Here is a 14,340-nt window from a genome sequence, read left to right as displayed (position 1 = left end):
AGTGGAACGTTCCTGCACGCGTCCGGCCGGAAACTCGCTCCTCCGCGGCCGTATGGTTCCGCCCGGGTTTCCGCGGCCCCGGAGTTCCGCCCGGCTTCCGGTTGAGAATCCTGCAGAAGTAGTTATGGGTACCGTGGGTCTGGGGCTAGTGGACTGTCACTGCCATCTCTCCGCCCCAGACTTTGACAGCGTATGTGAGGGCGATTTGGGGGCTTGCGGGAGTCGGGAGGGTCGCGTCCTTTACCACAGGTTATCTTTTTCTCCCCCAAATCCTCAGACCCTACCTAGTCTAAGGCGACCTAACCGGTTTCCCTTTGAATCTCCATCCTCGTACTTACTGTTCTGTCTGATCTTCGAAAGCAGTAAACAAGCTGTGCTTGTGGTGTCAACAGCCCTTTCTCCTACCACTCCTGAGATGGGATAGCCCTTAGGAGAGGTCCCAGTTCTGGGCCGGGAGAGGGGCAAACAAAAAGAATAACGTGGGATGAGGAGGGTGTAGGGGTGAAAATAGGTTTGACAGGCTACGTGGGGAAGACTGAACATGAAAGAGGAGCAGGGGTCTATCTATCTCTTAGGAGATGACGCTTATGGTGTGAGTGTGCGGAAGTGAGGAACACCAGCAGACTGAGACCCAACACAGTATAGAATTTAGCATATAGTTAATCAACAGCTGGAAGCGCTCAATAAAAGAGACTTTTCAAAGGCTGAGGAGATTTTCAGGGGACGGGAGGGGTAGATCAGTAAGACATTTTAGATTGCATTAGAAGCACAGTTTTAAGCCACTAGTCGTAAGGCAAACTTAAAAAAGAAGGAGGAGGAAGAGGAGAAGAAGAAACAGAATATCCTGAAGACAAATTTGCTGCTGAGTGGCAAAACGGTGGTGGAGAGAAAACTAGACCATTTAAGAAATGTCTCAGTTTACAGAGAAGAGGTGGTGGAGGCCAGTACTGTGAGAATATCGTGAGAATCAGAGTACATACTTTAGAAATAACAATAACATGCAGGGGACTTGGATGTGAAGAGCAAGGGAGAGGAAGGACTCAGACATGACATAGATTTTTCGTTTGTGCTGTAAGGAAGATAGTGATGCCCTTTGCTGAGATGGGGAAAGACAAAGGTTTGGGATCTGAGTAGTGAGCCAGGCAGAGAGAAACCCTAATGGGGACACACTGGTAAGAGGGCATTTAGAATGTGAGTCATGGGTCCAGGAGAGAGTGAAAAGTGAGAGCTGAAGACTCAGCATGCTATCTAAAGCCACAAGAAACTGAGATAGAGCTCAGTGGTAGAGATCTTATATAGTGTGGCTGAGGGTGCTAAACAAATAACAGAGAAATAGGAGATCTGGCAAGGCAAGTGCAGAGGGAGCAGATGAATTTGAAGTCATAAAAAGGACAGTGTGTGCCAAGGTGAATTCAGAGAGCCCGCGGTGATATTGTGAAAGCAAAGTGTGGAGGAAATGTCCAAAAGCTGAGGGGTAGAGTGAGGAAAGACTTATATTTGGACGTGTATCTGGCAGCAGAGGAGTCTGTTTCAGTGCAGAGTTGTGTCACTGAGTGCAAGAGTAAGCAGGAGTGGGTCAATGGAGGCACATCCTTTTCTGCCACCCTGTCCCTTGCTAACAGTGTTGCCCATTATGGTGCCCCGGCTGCATCTGTACAGCCAGAGAGCAGTTGATTCCTCCTGCAAAGTAAGTGTGGTTGCTTACGTTTGTTGTAGGATCTGGATGACGTGTTGGAGAGAGCCAGGAAGGTAAGTTATTATCCACCATGTCCCCCTTTGTTCCTCTCCTGTTTTCAAAGGACATACAGATTTCACGTACTGTTCAGACAGATCCTGCTTTGCCTTCCCGGTTAGCAGTAAATAACATTTAAAGGTGTTTGCTCCATGCCAGCCACAGAGCTAAGCCCTATTGAACTTTAGCTCACTTAAAGTCTCACCTTCTGAGGAAGTTACTTTTATAGTCATACATTCTCCATTTGATAGATCAAGAGTCTAATGCCTAAAGGTTAGTAACAGGACAAAGACACGTGCTTGTGGTGATAAAGATGTGTTAGTCTGATTTGAAAACATGTTCCTACAGCCACCACGCTTGGCAGCACAGAAGAATGGGCAAGTCTTTTAAAGATTTATGTATTATGTATACAGTGTTCTGTCTGCATGTATACCTGCACGCCAGAAGAAGGCACCAGATCTCATTATAGATGCTGGTGAGCCACCATGTGGTTGGTTGCTGGGACTTGAACTCAGGATCTCTGGAAGAGCAGCCAGTGCTCTTAACCACTGAGCCATCTCCCCAGCCCCAGTCTTTCACTTCTTAAAGTCACATTATTTTGGAGACCTAGAATACATTACTAAAATCTTTTGAAACATTTTCGTTTGTGAGACTAAAGTTTGCAAGGGCTAGAGTGCTGGCTCAGTGGGTTAAGGCACTTGCAAACCTGATGTCCCATAGTGGAAGAGCAGAACTGCCTTCAGAGAGGCGCCCTCTGATTGCCACATGCTCGCCGTGGCATGCACATGCCTGCACACGTGCCTGCACATGCACACACACAGAATAAATAAAAGTGAAAAATACAAAGTATAAAATCTTGGAAGTATTTACCACGTTAGTGTGCACTGTCCTATGTCACATGGACTCTGGAGTCACATGAGTCTAAGGACTTTGAGCCCTCCCAGAACGCTGTCTCTGTCCAGTATGTTAAAGCAGTGCCTACCTTTGGTCTGTATAGGTTAGTGAGGTGACAGTTATACTCATCAAACATAGGGCTGAAATAATAAAAACTCAGTGCAGTCATTTGGTGTATATTATTGGAGCCCGCTAAAGAAAAAAAAATATAGAAAACTTTAACATTTCCCCTCATTTATATTAAACATGCATATTGTTTGATATTCTGTTCTAGTCTTCTGTTTTGTTTTGTTCTTTTTAGGCTAATGTTATGGCCATTGTGGCAGTTGCTGAACATGCAGGAGAATTTGAAAGGATTATACAACTTTCAGAAAGGTTGTTGTTATTCTTTGTTGTGTGTGTGTTCACGTCTGTGCAGATGAGTGTGCATATGTGGGCAGGCAGACACCCTAGGCTGATTGACATAGATGTCTTCTTTATGTACTGAGGTGAGGTTCCTCACTAAACCAAGAGCTCACTGATTCTGGCTGCTCTATCTATGCTGGCTTGCTGCAGGGATCCCCTGCCTCTTCCTCTGCCTCCCAAGTGCTGAGGTTACAGAAAGCCACCATGCCTGCCGAGCTGGGGAGCTGAGTTCCAGTCCTTGAGCTTTATCTGCTGAGCTGCCTCTCCAGCTTTGGTGCTACTTCTAATTAACATTTTGTTTTGTGCTGCCAAGGCCAGTCTTGATCGCATGAACTCAGGGAGTCCCCGCTTCAGCCATCTTAGTGCTGAGACCGAAGCACAGAGTCTCCACTGGCTGTGGCGACCATTTAAAGGGCTGCTAGGAAAGGCAGTGATATCCAATTTAAATAATTCCAGAGAATTGTTTTTTAAAAGAACTAGGAGAGCTGAGCATGATAGCACAAGCCTGTAATCCAGCACTTACAGAGACAGAGGCAGGAGGATTTCTGTGAGTTTTGCAGGCAGTCTGGTCTACATAGTAAGTTCCAGGCTAGCAAAGGCTACATAGTGAGACTTGTGTCAAAGAAAATAAAAAGATTGAGGAGGAAAAGGCAACTTCATAGCCCTAAAGCAGAGTTTCCCTTTTGTTCTGCAGGGAGACACTGTGATCTCTGCCTAATGTTAGTCTCTTAACTTTGTCTAAATTTTTAGGTATACTGGATTCATCCTGCCATGTCTGGGAGTTCACCCAGTTCAAGAACTTTCACCAGAAAAACCAAGAAGTGTGACAATGAAGGTGAAGACACGTAAAATAACAAACGTGACTGTTGATTCGGTAACCGTCCCCACACCACCCCGTAATTCTCTTCTTTGTGGTCTGGGGACTGGACCCAAGGCCTCAGACAGCATTCTGTCACTGAGCTGTAACCTCAGCCAAGGTTTTCATTCTGAGAAAGGCTAGCCTTGAACCCATGATCCTCTTGTTTCAGCCTCCCAGTTAGAATTACAACCTCTGCTACCAAACCCAGCTTCTGATTCATATACTAAGTTAATAACAAAACAAAGAAACAGCACCTTGAATCAGGTCAAGCTTGTATGACATGATGGTATAGTAGAATTATGGATTGACTTTCTCCATTTTTTTTTAACCATGTCATTCTGCGTTGTCTAAAAAAAAGTGATAGAAGGGCCGGGGAGATGGCGCAGTCAACAGGGTGCTTGCTGCACACGGGTGAGGACCTAGAGCGCATGTGGAGTAACGTGGGTGCTTCCACATACTTGTCCTCTGAGTGCTTGGAAGGTAGCGGCCAGGTGACACCAGGCTTGCCTGTCAGCCTGTGGCCTAGTTCCCAGTGAGAGCCTTGTCTCAAAGTGAGACTATCTTAAAGTACAAAGAGGATGGCTCTAGCTCAGTGGAAGAGTGCTTGCCTGTCATGTATGGGTCCTAGGTTCAGCCCCCAGTTAAAAAGTCCAGAGAGTGGTGAGGAATTCAGAAGGCTTTACAGAGGACTCAAGTTCAACTCCCATCACTCCCACTGGGCAGCTTATAACCACTGTAAGTCCATCTCCAGGACATCTAGGATGCCCAGGCCTCTTAGGACGCCTGTGTATATACACAATTTAAAATAATAAAAACAAATTTTAAAAACACACAGAATACATAGCCTACATTAAATAACTAATGTGAATCAGGACATAGGCTCAGTCTCTGTTCATCACCTGGCGTGCTCTTTCTCTAGGAGTTTGAACAGGTTCCTGTGAATCTGTTCTGCTTTTCTCATAACTAGAACACGCTCCTCAAGGTGTAAGTCTGTGCAGCTGAACTTCATCCTTATTGTCAGCCTCTTTCTGACTCAAATTTTGTAAGCAAGCTATTTCTCCCTCTTCTCCAGTGCCCCTGTCCCCACAGAGTGCTCTGGATGTCCACCAAGGAAGATATCTGAGAGCCATCCCAGCGTTTGCCAGTCAGCTTCTCCACTATACGGGTCCTACACTGCTAGCTTTCCAGGGCAGTGTGGGTTCTCGCTGACCAAGCCTGCTGCGATAGCTTTCTGAGGCGTTACTCTGTCCGCCTCAGCCCTGCCTCCTTGCTCCCCCTCAGCCCTGCCTCCTTGCCCCCCTCGGCCCTGCCTCCCTTCCTCCATAGCACAGATGTCCTGTTCCTCTGTCGGCTGTTTCCCTCCTCTTCTTGCTCCTCTCTCACTCTGATTCTCCTCAGCGGAAGAACTTGACAGTTGACATCTGAAAATAGTCCGCTAAGTAGTTGACAGTGTTCCACAGAGAGCAGAGGGACAGCTCAGCAGTGAGGGCACACAGTGCTCTTGGGGAGATCACCTTTGCATTGTCAACAGCCACATCAGGGTGACAGCCATCTGAGAGAACTAGTTCTGATGCCCTCTGACCTCCTTAGGCACCTGCAAACACATGGTACATGGAACTGACTGAGGTACATATGTTGCAAATATATAGCATAAACATATAATCAATTTTTTATGAGACAGGGTTTCTCTGTGTAGCCCTGGCTGTCCTGGACTCGCTTTGTAGACCAGGCTGGCCTCAAACTTACAGAGAGCCTCTTGCCTCTGCCTCCCAGAGTGCTGGGCATCACCACATGTCCAGCTAACAATACACCAATTTTTAAAAAACTCATCGATAAGCAGTGTCTAAACTCTGTCTTCACCTTAGAAGGACATCACAGGCTGAGTCATCTTAAGCACAAAGGCACATGACAGAAATGAATGGCTCCACTGCTCCAGCAGTGCCCAGGCAAGCTGCGTGCGATGCATTGTTTATAGTTTGCCCTCCCGTGACAGGTGGACCAAGCGCGGGAGGAAGACAGAGCAGTGCAAAGGGCGCAAGCCTCTGTTCAGGGCGCACAGCTGTGTGCATGACAACCCCCCACAGTTCTCAGCCACCCCAGACACTCCCAGGCAGACCTGGGGGGCAGTGCCTCCCGAGCAGGGGGCCGCGTGTGAGTGAGGGCTTCACGAGCCTGTGACCAGAACATGTGTGTTCCAACATGACAGAGACCCAGCCATAGGCTGTCGAAGTGGATTCAGCTACGCCAAGTAGCAGTGTGGCCTAGGGCCTGGTGCAGTACAGACTGAGGAACTATTGTTCCTACTCTGGGCATTTATACATTTACATTTTTTTCCTCACAGGATTTGGATGAAGCTTTGCCCGTTATTGAGAAGTACAAGGACCGGTTGTTGGCAGTTGGAGAGGTAAACCCATTTGCTGATTTACATTGTCTGATCCAGACCACCATGGCATATATGCGATAAGCCTTAGTTCAGCACTAGCAATTCCAGCCGGCTTAGAGAGTTGTGTTCTTCTGTTCGGCCTTACTCGGGGCCTATGCTAATGGGAGAGGATGGCGTCATAATATTTCTAAAGACTGCTTTTGCCTTTGCCATTGCTCTGAGGAGCTAAAACAAACCTGTAGAGAGAGCGCCAGTGAAAGAGTTGAGCCAGTGAGAGCACCGCCCCCAGCTTGAGGACCTGGACCCACATGGTGAACCTCCTCCTGAACGTGGTCCCAGACTTCCGCACGTGCGCGGTGGCGTCCACGTGTGACCCTCCACCCAGTGAATGTCATTCTAAAGTTAAAACAAACACCTCACAGTGACACAAAGACGTGCCTTAGTCTTGTTCCTGACTGAAAACCGTGTTTCTCAAATGATTACTGATGGTGAAAAATTGAGCGCAGTTAACGAATACCTCTTCCTGTTGAACATAAAGATAAGACGCACATTCTGAACAGAGCTCCCAGGACGCGCTCCAGGCAGCCTCAGTGGGTGGCCTGCTGCCGTGAGCACCTCCAGTGTGCTGACCGCACACGACTTGAATACTTGCAGTGCTACTGCCCCAAATTGAGAGGTGTGACATGCATAGTGAGTTTTAAAGTTGTAATACCCAAAAAGGGGAATACAGAACAGCTTAGGCATTGGGGTGCACCAAATGCACTTTTGAAGTCAGGTATATCTGCTCAGCTAATATGTTAAGGTGGCTGCCAGGTACTGACGTGTGCGCTGGGTGCCTACTCATCACACACGGACGGAGATGGGACTCTCTCTTGTCTTCCTGTTACAGGTGGGGCTAGACTTCTCCCCCAGATTTGCAGGCACTGATGAAGAGAAGGAAGAACAAAGACAAGTCCTGATCAAACAGGTCCAGTTGGCCAAAAGACTAAATGTGCCTTTGTAGGTGAAGCATCTTTCTGCTCGTAGCTACAGAGCAAACTGTAATGGCTGGTCCTCCTGAAAGGAGCCCTGTGTCTCTTTTCCTCTGGGTTATTTGTGAAAATGTATTCTTTCTGTGTGTGGGTGTTTGCCAGCGTGTATGTCTGTGTTTGTGTGCACGCAGTGCCTGTGGAGGCCAGCAGACCTGAGGGCGCCTCTGGGACTGGGGTGAGAGTTGTTAACCCTGTGGGTGCTGGGGAGAAACCTGATCCTCTGCCAGAGGAGCTGGGCCTCCTTTCCAGCCTCCAGAGTCACTTTACTGCTCTAAAACAGTGTCGTCCTATTTAAAAGTCTTCAAAGGAATTTTGTTGTTGTTAAACAGAAACGTGCACTCTCGCTCCGCTGGAAGACCCACCCTCAGCCTCCTACGTGAGCAAGGTACTATGTTCCTACCACTGGAGCTCCACAGCTCCCACCGAGGGTCTAAGGAGTAAGCATGCCTCCCTCCATCCCTTAAAGAGAAGGAGTGCACCGGGAGGAGCTAGAAAGCCACCAGGATGAGTGTGATGCCAGGCTAATATTTACAAATCAAACTAATCCTTGCAGTTATGTATTTGCCAGGCTTGACTAGAGCACATGAAAACTTGATGCTCCAATTTCCATTTTTTCCATTATTTTTTAGATGTATTTATTTTTATGTGTATGAGTGTTTTGCCTGCATGTGTGTACCTTCATGTGTCTGTGCCAGGTGTCCTCATGGGCTTGAAGAGGGCATCAGGTCCCCTGGAACTAAGTTATAGACAGTTGTGAGCTGCCATGTGGGTTTTGGGAACTGAACTCAGGTCCTCTGTAAAAGCAGCAAGTACTGTTAACCACATAGCCACCTCTTCAGGCCCTGGCTCCAATAAGAAAGAAAAAAGAAGGCCAGGAGGACAGTGTCCTCACTCACAGTGTGCATGTTTTCTGTCCACTGCTTTGGGGACCAGAGAGCAGAAGGGCTTCCACACAGGCCTGACGACCAGACTTCCAGTCTCAGATCCCATAAGGTAGCAGGCAAGAACCAAGCCTCTGGGGAGTGGCCTCTGACCTCTGCCATGGCATGTGGTACTTATGCAAACACGAATATATAAAAAGAATAAGTAAATAAGAAAACAGTACTGTGCAGACTGTGGCCATCAAATGTAAAGAGCACAGTTACGTGCTCTAGACCTTCTTAACCTGAACATAATTCTTTTCCAAAGCTTAAAATGCCATCCACAATAAGAATACATCTTACTTTTAGACTCCTATGTGCATTAAAAATTCCTGTCAGATGCATAACAAGCAGTACATGTATATGTATACATGTGTTCAGTCTACAGCTGTATGTATACAAAAACATACATTGGTTGATTGTGACTACTAAATAAATTTTACAACAAATTTATGATCATAATGAATATTCACAGCATTTGAAAGAACAGGTGATGGAATAATAAAAGTACCTGCAGCGGGAGGCATGGTCAGGGATGAGGACTGAGCCCTTCAGGGGTCACTGGACACATGAGTGTTATGCTGGTGGACAGCTGTCCTGTACGAGCTGGACTTCATGTGGAGGAATGCTCCTTGGTGGTAGGGACCTTGCCTTGTATGAGTGAGGGTCTGGGTTTGGTCCTCAGCAACACACACGCATATAAAAAGGTTAGGCTTTGGTGTTAGGAGCCAACGAGTGTTTAATTTGGGAGTCCATTTTTTTCTACTAGCATTTCTATTAGGAACATCAGTTTGCCTAAAACCCTTCTATTAAATATTATTTCAACAGTTCACAGACATGTAGAAAGGAGCTAGTGATGGAGGGAATTTAGGTGATTGCTTTAAAATTGCATTTCAATGTTATTCAACTATTTTATTCTGAAGATTAAAAACTTATTTTTCTCTTTTCTGAATATTTTATGTTTATTGAAACTGTAGAAGCTATGGAATCTGACTTTATATCCTGGTGAGATATATTTATTAAAGTCCGGCTCTCTGTTAGTTTAACTAACAGGAAGCTGTTTGTTAGGGACGAAATGGAACACTGACTTCTTTTTCCTCTGTGAGGTGCTGAGCAGGTGCTGCTGCATGCTTTTGATGGCCGGCCCTCCGTGGCCATGGAGGGGGTAAAGGCTGGCTACTACTTCTCCATTCCACCGTCCATAGTGCGAAGCGGCCAGGTACAGTCTTGACTGAAACTCAGGAAGCATGTCGTAAGACACGGTTTCAACCCTGAGCTCTGTGACAAACTTGTGATTCTATTTTAGTTACATCTCAAAAATTGGTCTTAGTCCCTGTTCAAACCCATGAAAAGTTGATTCAAAAAAGCATCTGGGAGGGAGTGGAGAAATGGCTCCAGATTTAAGAGTGCTACTCTGATGCTGGGTGTGGTGGTGACACCTTTAATCCCAACACTCTGGAGGCAGAGGCAGGCAGATCTCTGTGAGTTCAAGGACAGCCTGGTCTACAAAGTGAGTTCTAGGACTCACTTATAAAACAATAGGTCCAGGCCTAAATGTAAGAGTCAGTATATTTAAACTCTCAAAAAAATAAAAAAAAAACAGCTCTGATTTTTTTTATCATAGATTAAGCAATGGTTTCCTAGAGATGACACCAAAAACCTAAGTGATCAAAGAAAAAAATTGTGAAATTAGGCATCATCAAAATTTTAAATTTCCACAATAATAGAAGCTAAGACTTTTATATTTATAAGTATACTATCAGTAAACTGAAAAGACAACCCACAGAAGGAAAAATATTTTTACATCATGTGAGCATAGTATAGAGGTGCCAATACAGTCTAATGGTGAACACAGGGATCTGACCAAAAAGCCGGCCCTTCCCTGAAGAAGACAAGTGACCAGTTGCCACCTGAGCAGAGGCCCAGAATCATTCCCTCCAGAGAAGGCACAGCTGCGCCATTCCACACCACTGAATCTGGGAGGTCCCCCAAAACTAAGTGTAGAATTACTGTTACCCACTAACTCTACCCTAGGAAGATACCCCCAAGAAGAAAAAAATATATATATTTTGGACATGAATGCTCACACGGCATTGTGTGTGGTAGTCAAAGAACAGAAACAACCCAGAAGTGCATCTTCTGCTGCATGACCAGACTGTGGTACAGCCACACAGCTGTAAAGAGGAAGGAGCTACTTCAGCATGTCACAATACAAAAGCACCTCAAAAACATGTTAGTGCAAATCAGCTAGATTTAAAACACAAATTATAAGATTCTGTTTCTGTGAAATGCACAGACTAGGCAAATCTATGGAGACAGAAAGTTGGTTTTGCTATTTGCAAGTGACCAGAGGGATGAATGACAATGACTATTATATATTATTTAAATATATATTTTAAAGAGTGACTATTAGGGCATATGAATTACAGTTCAAAGTGCTTGAAAGCAGTCTTTGGTAATTTGCCATTCTGATCATGTTTACAACACTCATTTCTTCTCATTCCCTGACATAAGGATACAGATTACAACAGTGATGCCTTCGACTCTGTGAAACATCTGTATCATTTTTCAAAAACTAATGTAGGCAAAGAATGTGGGATTGAAGTCCAGCCACGGGGTTTTACATCTCTTTATCAGCAGCCGTTTGTCTTTTGATTGATTTCTTTGGAGCGTTTCTTACTTTTACTTTAATCCATTTGGTTGCTGGAAGCTTTGGGTGCTTTCTGCAACTCTCAGGAGTATTCCTGTTTTAAAGTCGCCAGTCAGAAAGACTGTGAGAACGTGGTGGCAGTTCAGAGAGCCCTGGAGGCTCAGTGGGGAACATGGACGCTAGTGTCCTGCAGGACCAGACCCGCCCACGTGTAAATCAGTGCTGCTCCACTTCCTACCACTTTAAACTCACTCTCTCTTTCTCTAAGAAGCAGAAGCTTGTGAAACAGCTGCCTCTAAGTTCTATCTGCTTAGAAACAGATTCGCCTGTGCTGGGACCAGAGAAACAGGTAAGTGGATCTCTGGTTTATGGCGATCATGCTCCTTTTGTGGGAGCTGTTCTGGCTTAGCGGGGACTCTGTGCTCCTCGCTGGCACTGGAATGCCAACCTCAGGCCATGTTCCCTGGAGGAGCTGGTGTAAGTACTGCTCTGCATCAGGGAACGCGTTTTCATCTATGTAACAGTGTTATCAAACATGGCTGGGATTTATTAAGACTTCCCTTCAAATCCTTTTTGAGAGTTCAAGACTAAATTGCCTGACTTTGAGAAAGCGCCTTAATTTCTTCAAAACTCTCTCTCTCTCTTTCCCTCTCTCTCTCTCCTTCCCTACCTACCGATCTATTCATTCATTATTGAAACTGGGTCTTACATAACCAAGGCTGGCCTCAAACTCACAGAGATCCACCTGCCTCTGCCTTCTGAGTGCCGAGTACTGAGTACTGGGGAAACTGAGTCTTACACAACACCAGCTGGCCTCAAACTCACTATATAGTGGAGCCTGGCCTTGAACTATGACAGCCCTGAGTGAGAACCTTCGACACACTTCTTATGTTGTTAGCCTGTATTATCAAGGGTTTTTTGCCTTAATAATTTTATGCCTTTTATTATTATCCCATGTAGCCACTCATTAATAATTATAGAAATGTTTTTCACTAAGTCTAAATGGTGTTAGTTGTAGAAATATTGTTTTGTTTTGTTGGTCATTAAGAAACACCACTGGCCTGGTGCAGTGGTTCACACCTGTAATGTTAGCACTCTGGGAGGTAGAGGCAGGCAGATCGCTGTGAGTTCAAGGCCAGCCTGGTCTACAAAGTGAGTCCAGGATAGCTAAGGCTACACAAAGAAATCCTGTCTTAAAAACAAAAACAAAACAAGAAAAGAAAGAAACCCCACTGAAGCCGGGTATGGTAGCACACATATGTATGTATATGTGTACATGTATGTATGTAATCCCAGGACTTGAGAAGCAGGTGGATTGCTGTGGGTGTGAGGCCAGCTTGGTCTACAAACCAAGTCCAGGACAGTCAAGGCTACACAGAGAAACTCTGTCCTGAAAAAAAGAAAAAAAGAAACACCATTGAGGGGCTGGAGAGATGGCTCAGTTGTTAAGAGCATTGACTGCTCTTCCAGAGGGCCCCGGTTCAATTCCCAGAACCCACAGCTGTGTATAATTCCAGGATCCAACACCCTCACACAGACATACATGCAGGCAAAACACCAATGTACATAACTTAAAAAAAAAGGGGGGGGGGGAGAACCACCACTGAGTGTAAGTAGACTATTTACTTCACTGGTATTAAAATGGGGGTTGGAGGAGTCAGTGAGATGGCAGAACCTGCTGAGTCTTTCCAGCCCTTGGGGCATTCGAAACCACACTGGGCAGGCAGCCTTGGAGGTGAAGGGGCCAAGCTGAGTGCAGTGACCTTTCCCAGCACTACAGTGTGCTGCAAAGCAAAGGACAGTTAATCCTTCAGGCAAGCTGCTCTCGTGGGCTCAGTTGGCAGACAGCTTCCCTGGCTGGTTCTTAGGACTTCAACTGCGGCGCCTCTAGGTTCTTTTTTGGAGCAGCCCAGACTTAGAGGCAACATTGTTGTCCTACCCGCCAAGTTCATCCCCTCCCCCATTCCAAAAGCAAAGACATGTCAGTCCCTTCAGAGAGGAGAAAAGGAACCTCACCGGTGTTTTATCAGTTCAGTCTTAGGTGTGTGTGTGTCAGCCTCAAGGACCTGCACACTTTGATGTCAAGCTTTTGTTGTCTTTCAGACACGGAACGAACCCTGCAACGTTTCCATTTCAGCAGAATTCATTGCCCAAGTGAAAGGGATCTCAGTGGAAGAAGTCCGAGAAGTGACAACACAGAACGCATTGAAATTGTTTCCCAAGCTGCAGTGCCTGCTCCAGAAATAGCTTCAAAACCACCCCAAGCCAGCCCAGGGCAGCAGCGGGAAAACAAGTGCTCACTTTGAAGAAGCCATTTTACGTGCAGAGTAGTCAGAGTCTGACAGAAATGCCCCCTTAGACGGCTCAGCCCTAGGAGCACTCAGTTGCTGCTCTTTCAGAGCTCTCACCCTCAGTTCCCAGCAGCCCTGTTGGGTGGCTCACAACTGCCTGTGAGTCCCTCCATCTCCAGAAGACACCACCGCCTCTGGTCTCCTCTGGCACTAGCACACGTGGCGTACCCCTCTACAGACACAGACACATAAATAAAAATAATGATTTCTAAACACTTTTTCTTTTTGGCTGTCCTGGACTTGATCTGTAGACCAGGCTAGTCTCAAACTCACATCAATCTGCCTGCCTCTGCTTCCTGAGTGCTGAGATTAAAGGCATGTGCCACTGCAGCCCAGCTAAAAACTCTGTTTTTAAAAAAGGAAGATTTGGCTTGGATACTGAAACCCTGGGCTCTGACTATTCGCAAGTCATGGAGCAGGCTGGGAAAGACAGACACACTGGCTTCTTGAGGGAAGAACGAGCCCCCCCACACCCTTTCCCCACTTAACAATACGCTTATGGAAGATGCTCCATGCATTTTTGTCTTTGAATACTTAAGAATTGGTGTGTGCCTGACAGAGTTTGATATGCTTCAGATTTAGTCAGATGGGCCTCTCTGGGCATGGTGTCTTAGCTGAGGTGTGCAGGTTGAGCTGGGGCGGGAAGGGGCCGCTGGCCAGAAGCAGCAGCAGCTGTGAGAGCACTGAGGCATTTCCCCCCTAAGGAGACAAGCCTCACCGTGTTGCTTAGGCGCAGCAGTGCTGTCTCGGCCCCCTCCGCAGTTGCGCTGCAGCCTCAAACCACAGCACCTGCCTGGTAAGGACATACCTTTCAGGAAAAGATAACAGGAGGAAAGAAACTGGCCCCACTTGTCCACACACCTGTCAATTGGTTCTTGAATTAGGACGCCCAGGATCTTGTGCTCAAGCATAAAAGTTAGCACACAACATTTTGCCCCATAAGAAGCTTGAATAGGGTGATGGTAGCCATTGTGATATTGTACTGCCCTGTTTTTTTGTTTTTGCTAGTTTGTTTTTGGAGACAGAGTTTCTTTGTGTAGCCTTGGCCAACCTGGACTCGCTTTGTAGACCAGGATGGCCTTGAACTCAAAGAGATCCACCTGCCTCTGCCTCCC

At 46.3% G+C, this 14,340-nt stretch overlaps 1 protein-coding gene across 4 annotated transcripts; it reads left to right on the top strand.

The window, feature by feature from the left end:
- Positions 1–53: 53 nt before the first annotated feature.
- On the top strand, positions 54–13,438 carry Tatdn3 (TatD DNase domain containing 3). 4 transcript variants are annotated; one of them, XM_021651059.2, is made up of 10 exons: positions 54–190; positions 1,717–1,749; positions 2,928–3,001; positions 3,782–3,866; positions 6,232–6,294; positions 7,163–7,272; positions 7,634–7,689; positions 9,331–9,443; positions 11,149–11,223; positions 12,978–13,438. In XM_021651059.2, exons 1-10 carry the CDS (start codon positions 125–127, stop codon positions 13,119–13,121), a joined length of 819 nt encoding a protein of 272 aa, XP_021506734.1. In that variant the 5' UTR covers positions 54–124; the 3' UTR covers positions 13,122–13,438. The 4 variants fall into 4 exon arrangements, with proteins under 4 accessions (XP_021506734.1, XP_021506733.1, XP_021506732.1 ...); XM_021651058.2 differs by having other exon boundaries at positions 11,146–11,223; XM_021651057.2 differs by having other exon boundaries at positions 11,143–11,223.
- The last annotated feature ends 902 nt before the right edge of the window (positions 13,439–14,340 follow it).

This window comes from Meriones unguiculatus, chromosome 11 (genome assembly GCF_030254825.1).
Source record: "Meriones unguiculatus strain TT.TT164.6M chromosome 11, Bangor_MerUng_6.1, whole genome shotgun sequence".
In the NCBI taxonomy this organism is placed as follows: domain Eukaryota; kingdom Metazoa; phylum Chordata; class Mammalia; order Rodentia; family Muridae; genus Meriones; species Meriones unguiculatus.
Note: the sequence above shows the minus strand (reverse complement) of the source record. Positions and strands in the feature narration are given on the sequence as shown.

Bases quoted from the DNA above. Each gene is read 5' to 3' on its own strand.
- Tatdn3 (XM_021651057.2), top strand. From the start codon at position 125: ATGGGTACCGTGGGTCTGGGGCTAGTGGACTGTCACTGCCATCTCTCC. The intron at 3,002-3,781 runs GTTGTTGTTATT...CTAAATTTTTAG, and splicing joins ATTATACAACTTTCAGAAAG to GTATACTGGATTCATCCTGC. The intron at 7,273-7,633 runs GTAGGTGAAGCA...GTTGTTAAACAG, and splicing joins AAAAGACTAAATGTGCCTTT to AAACGTGCACTCTCGCTCCG.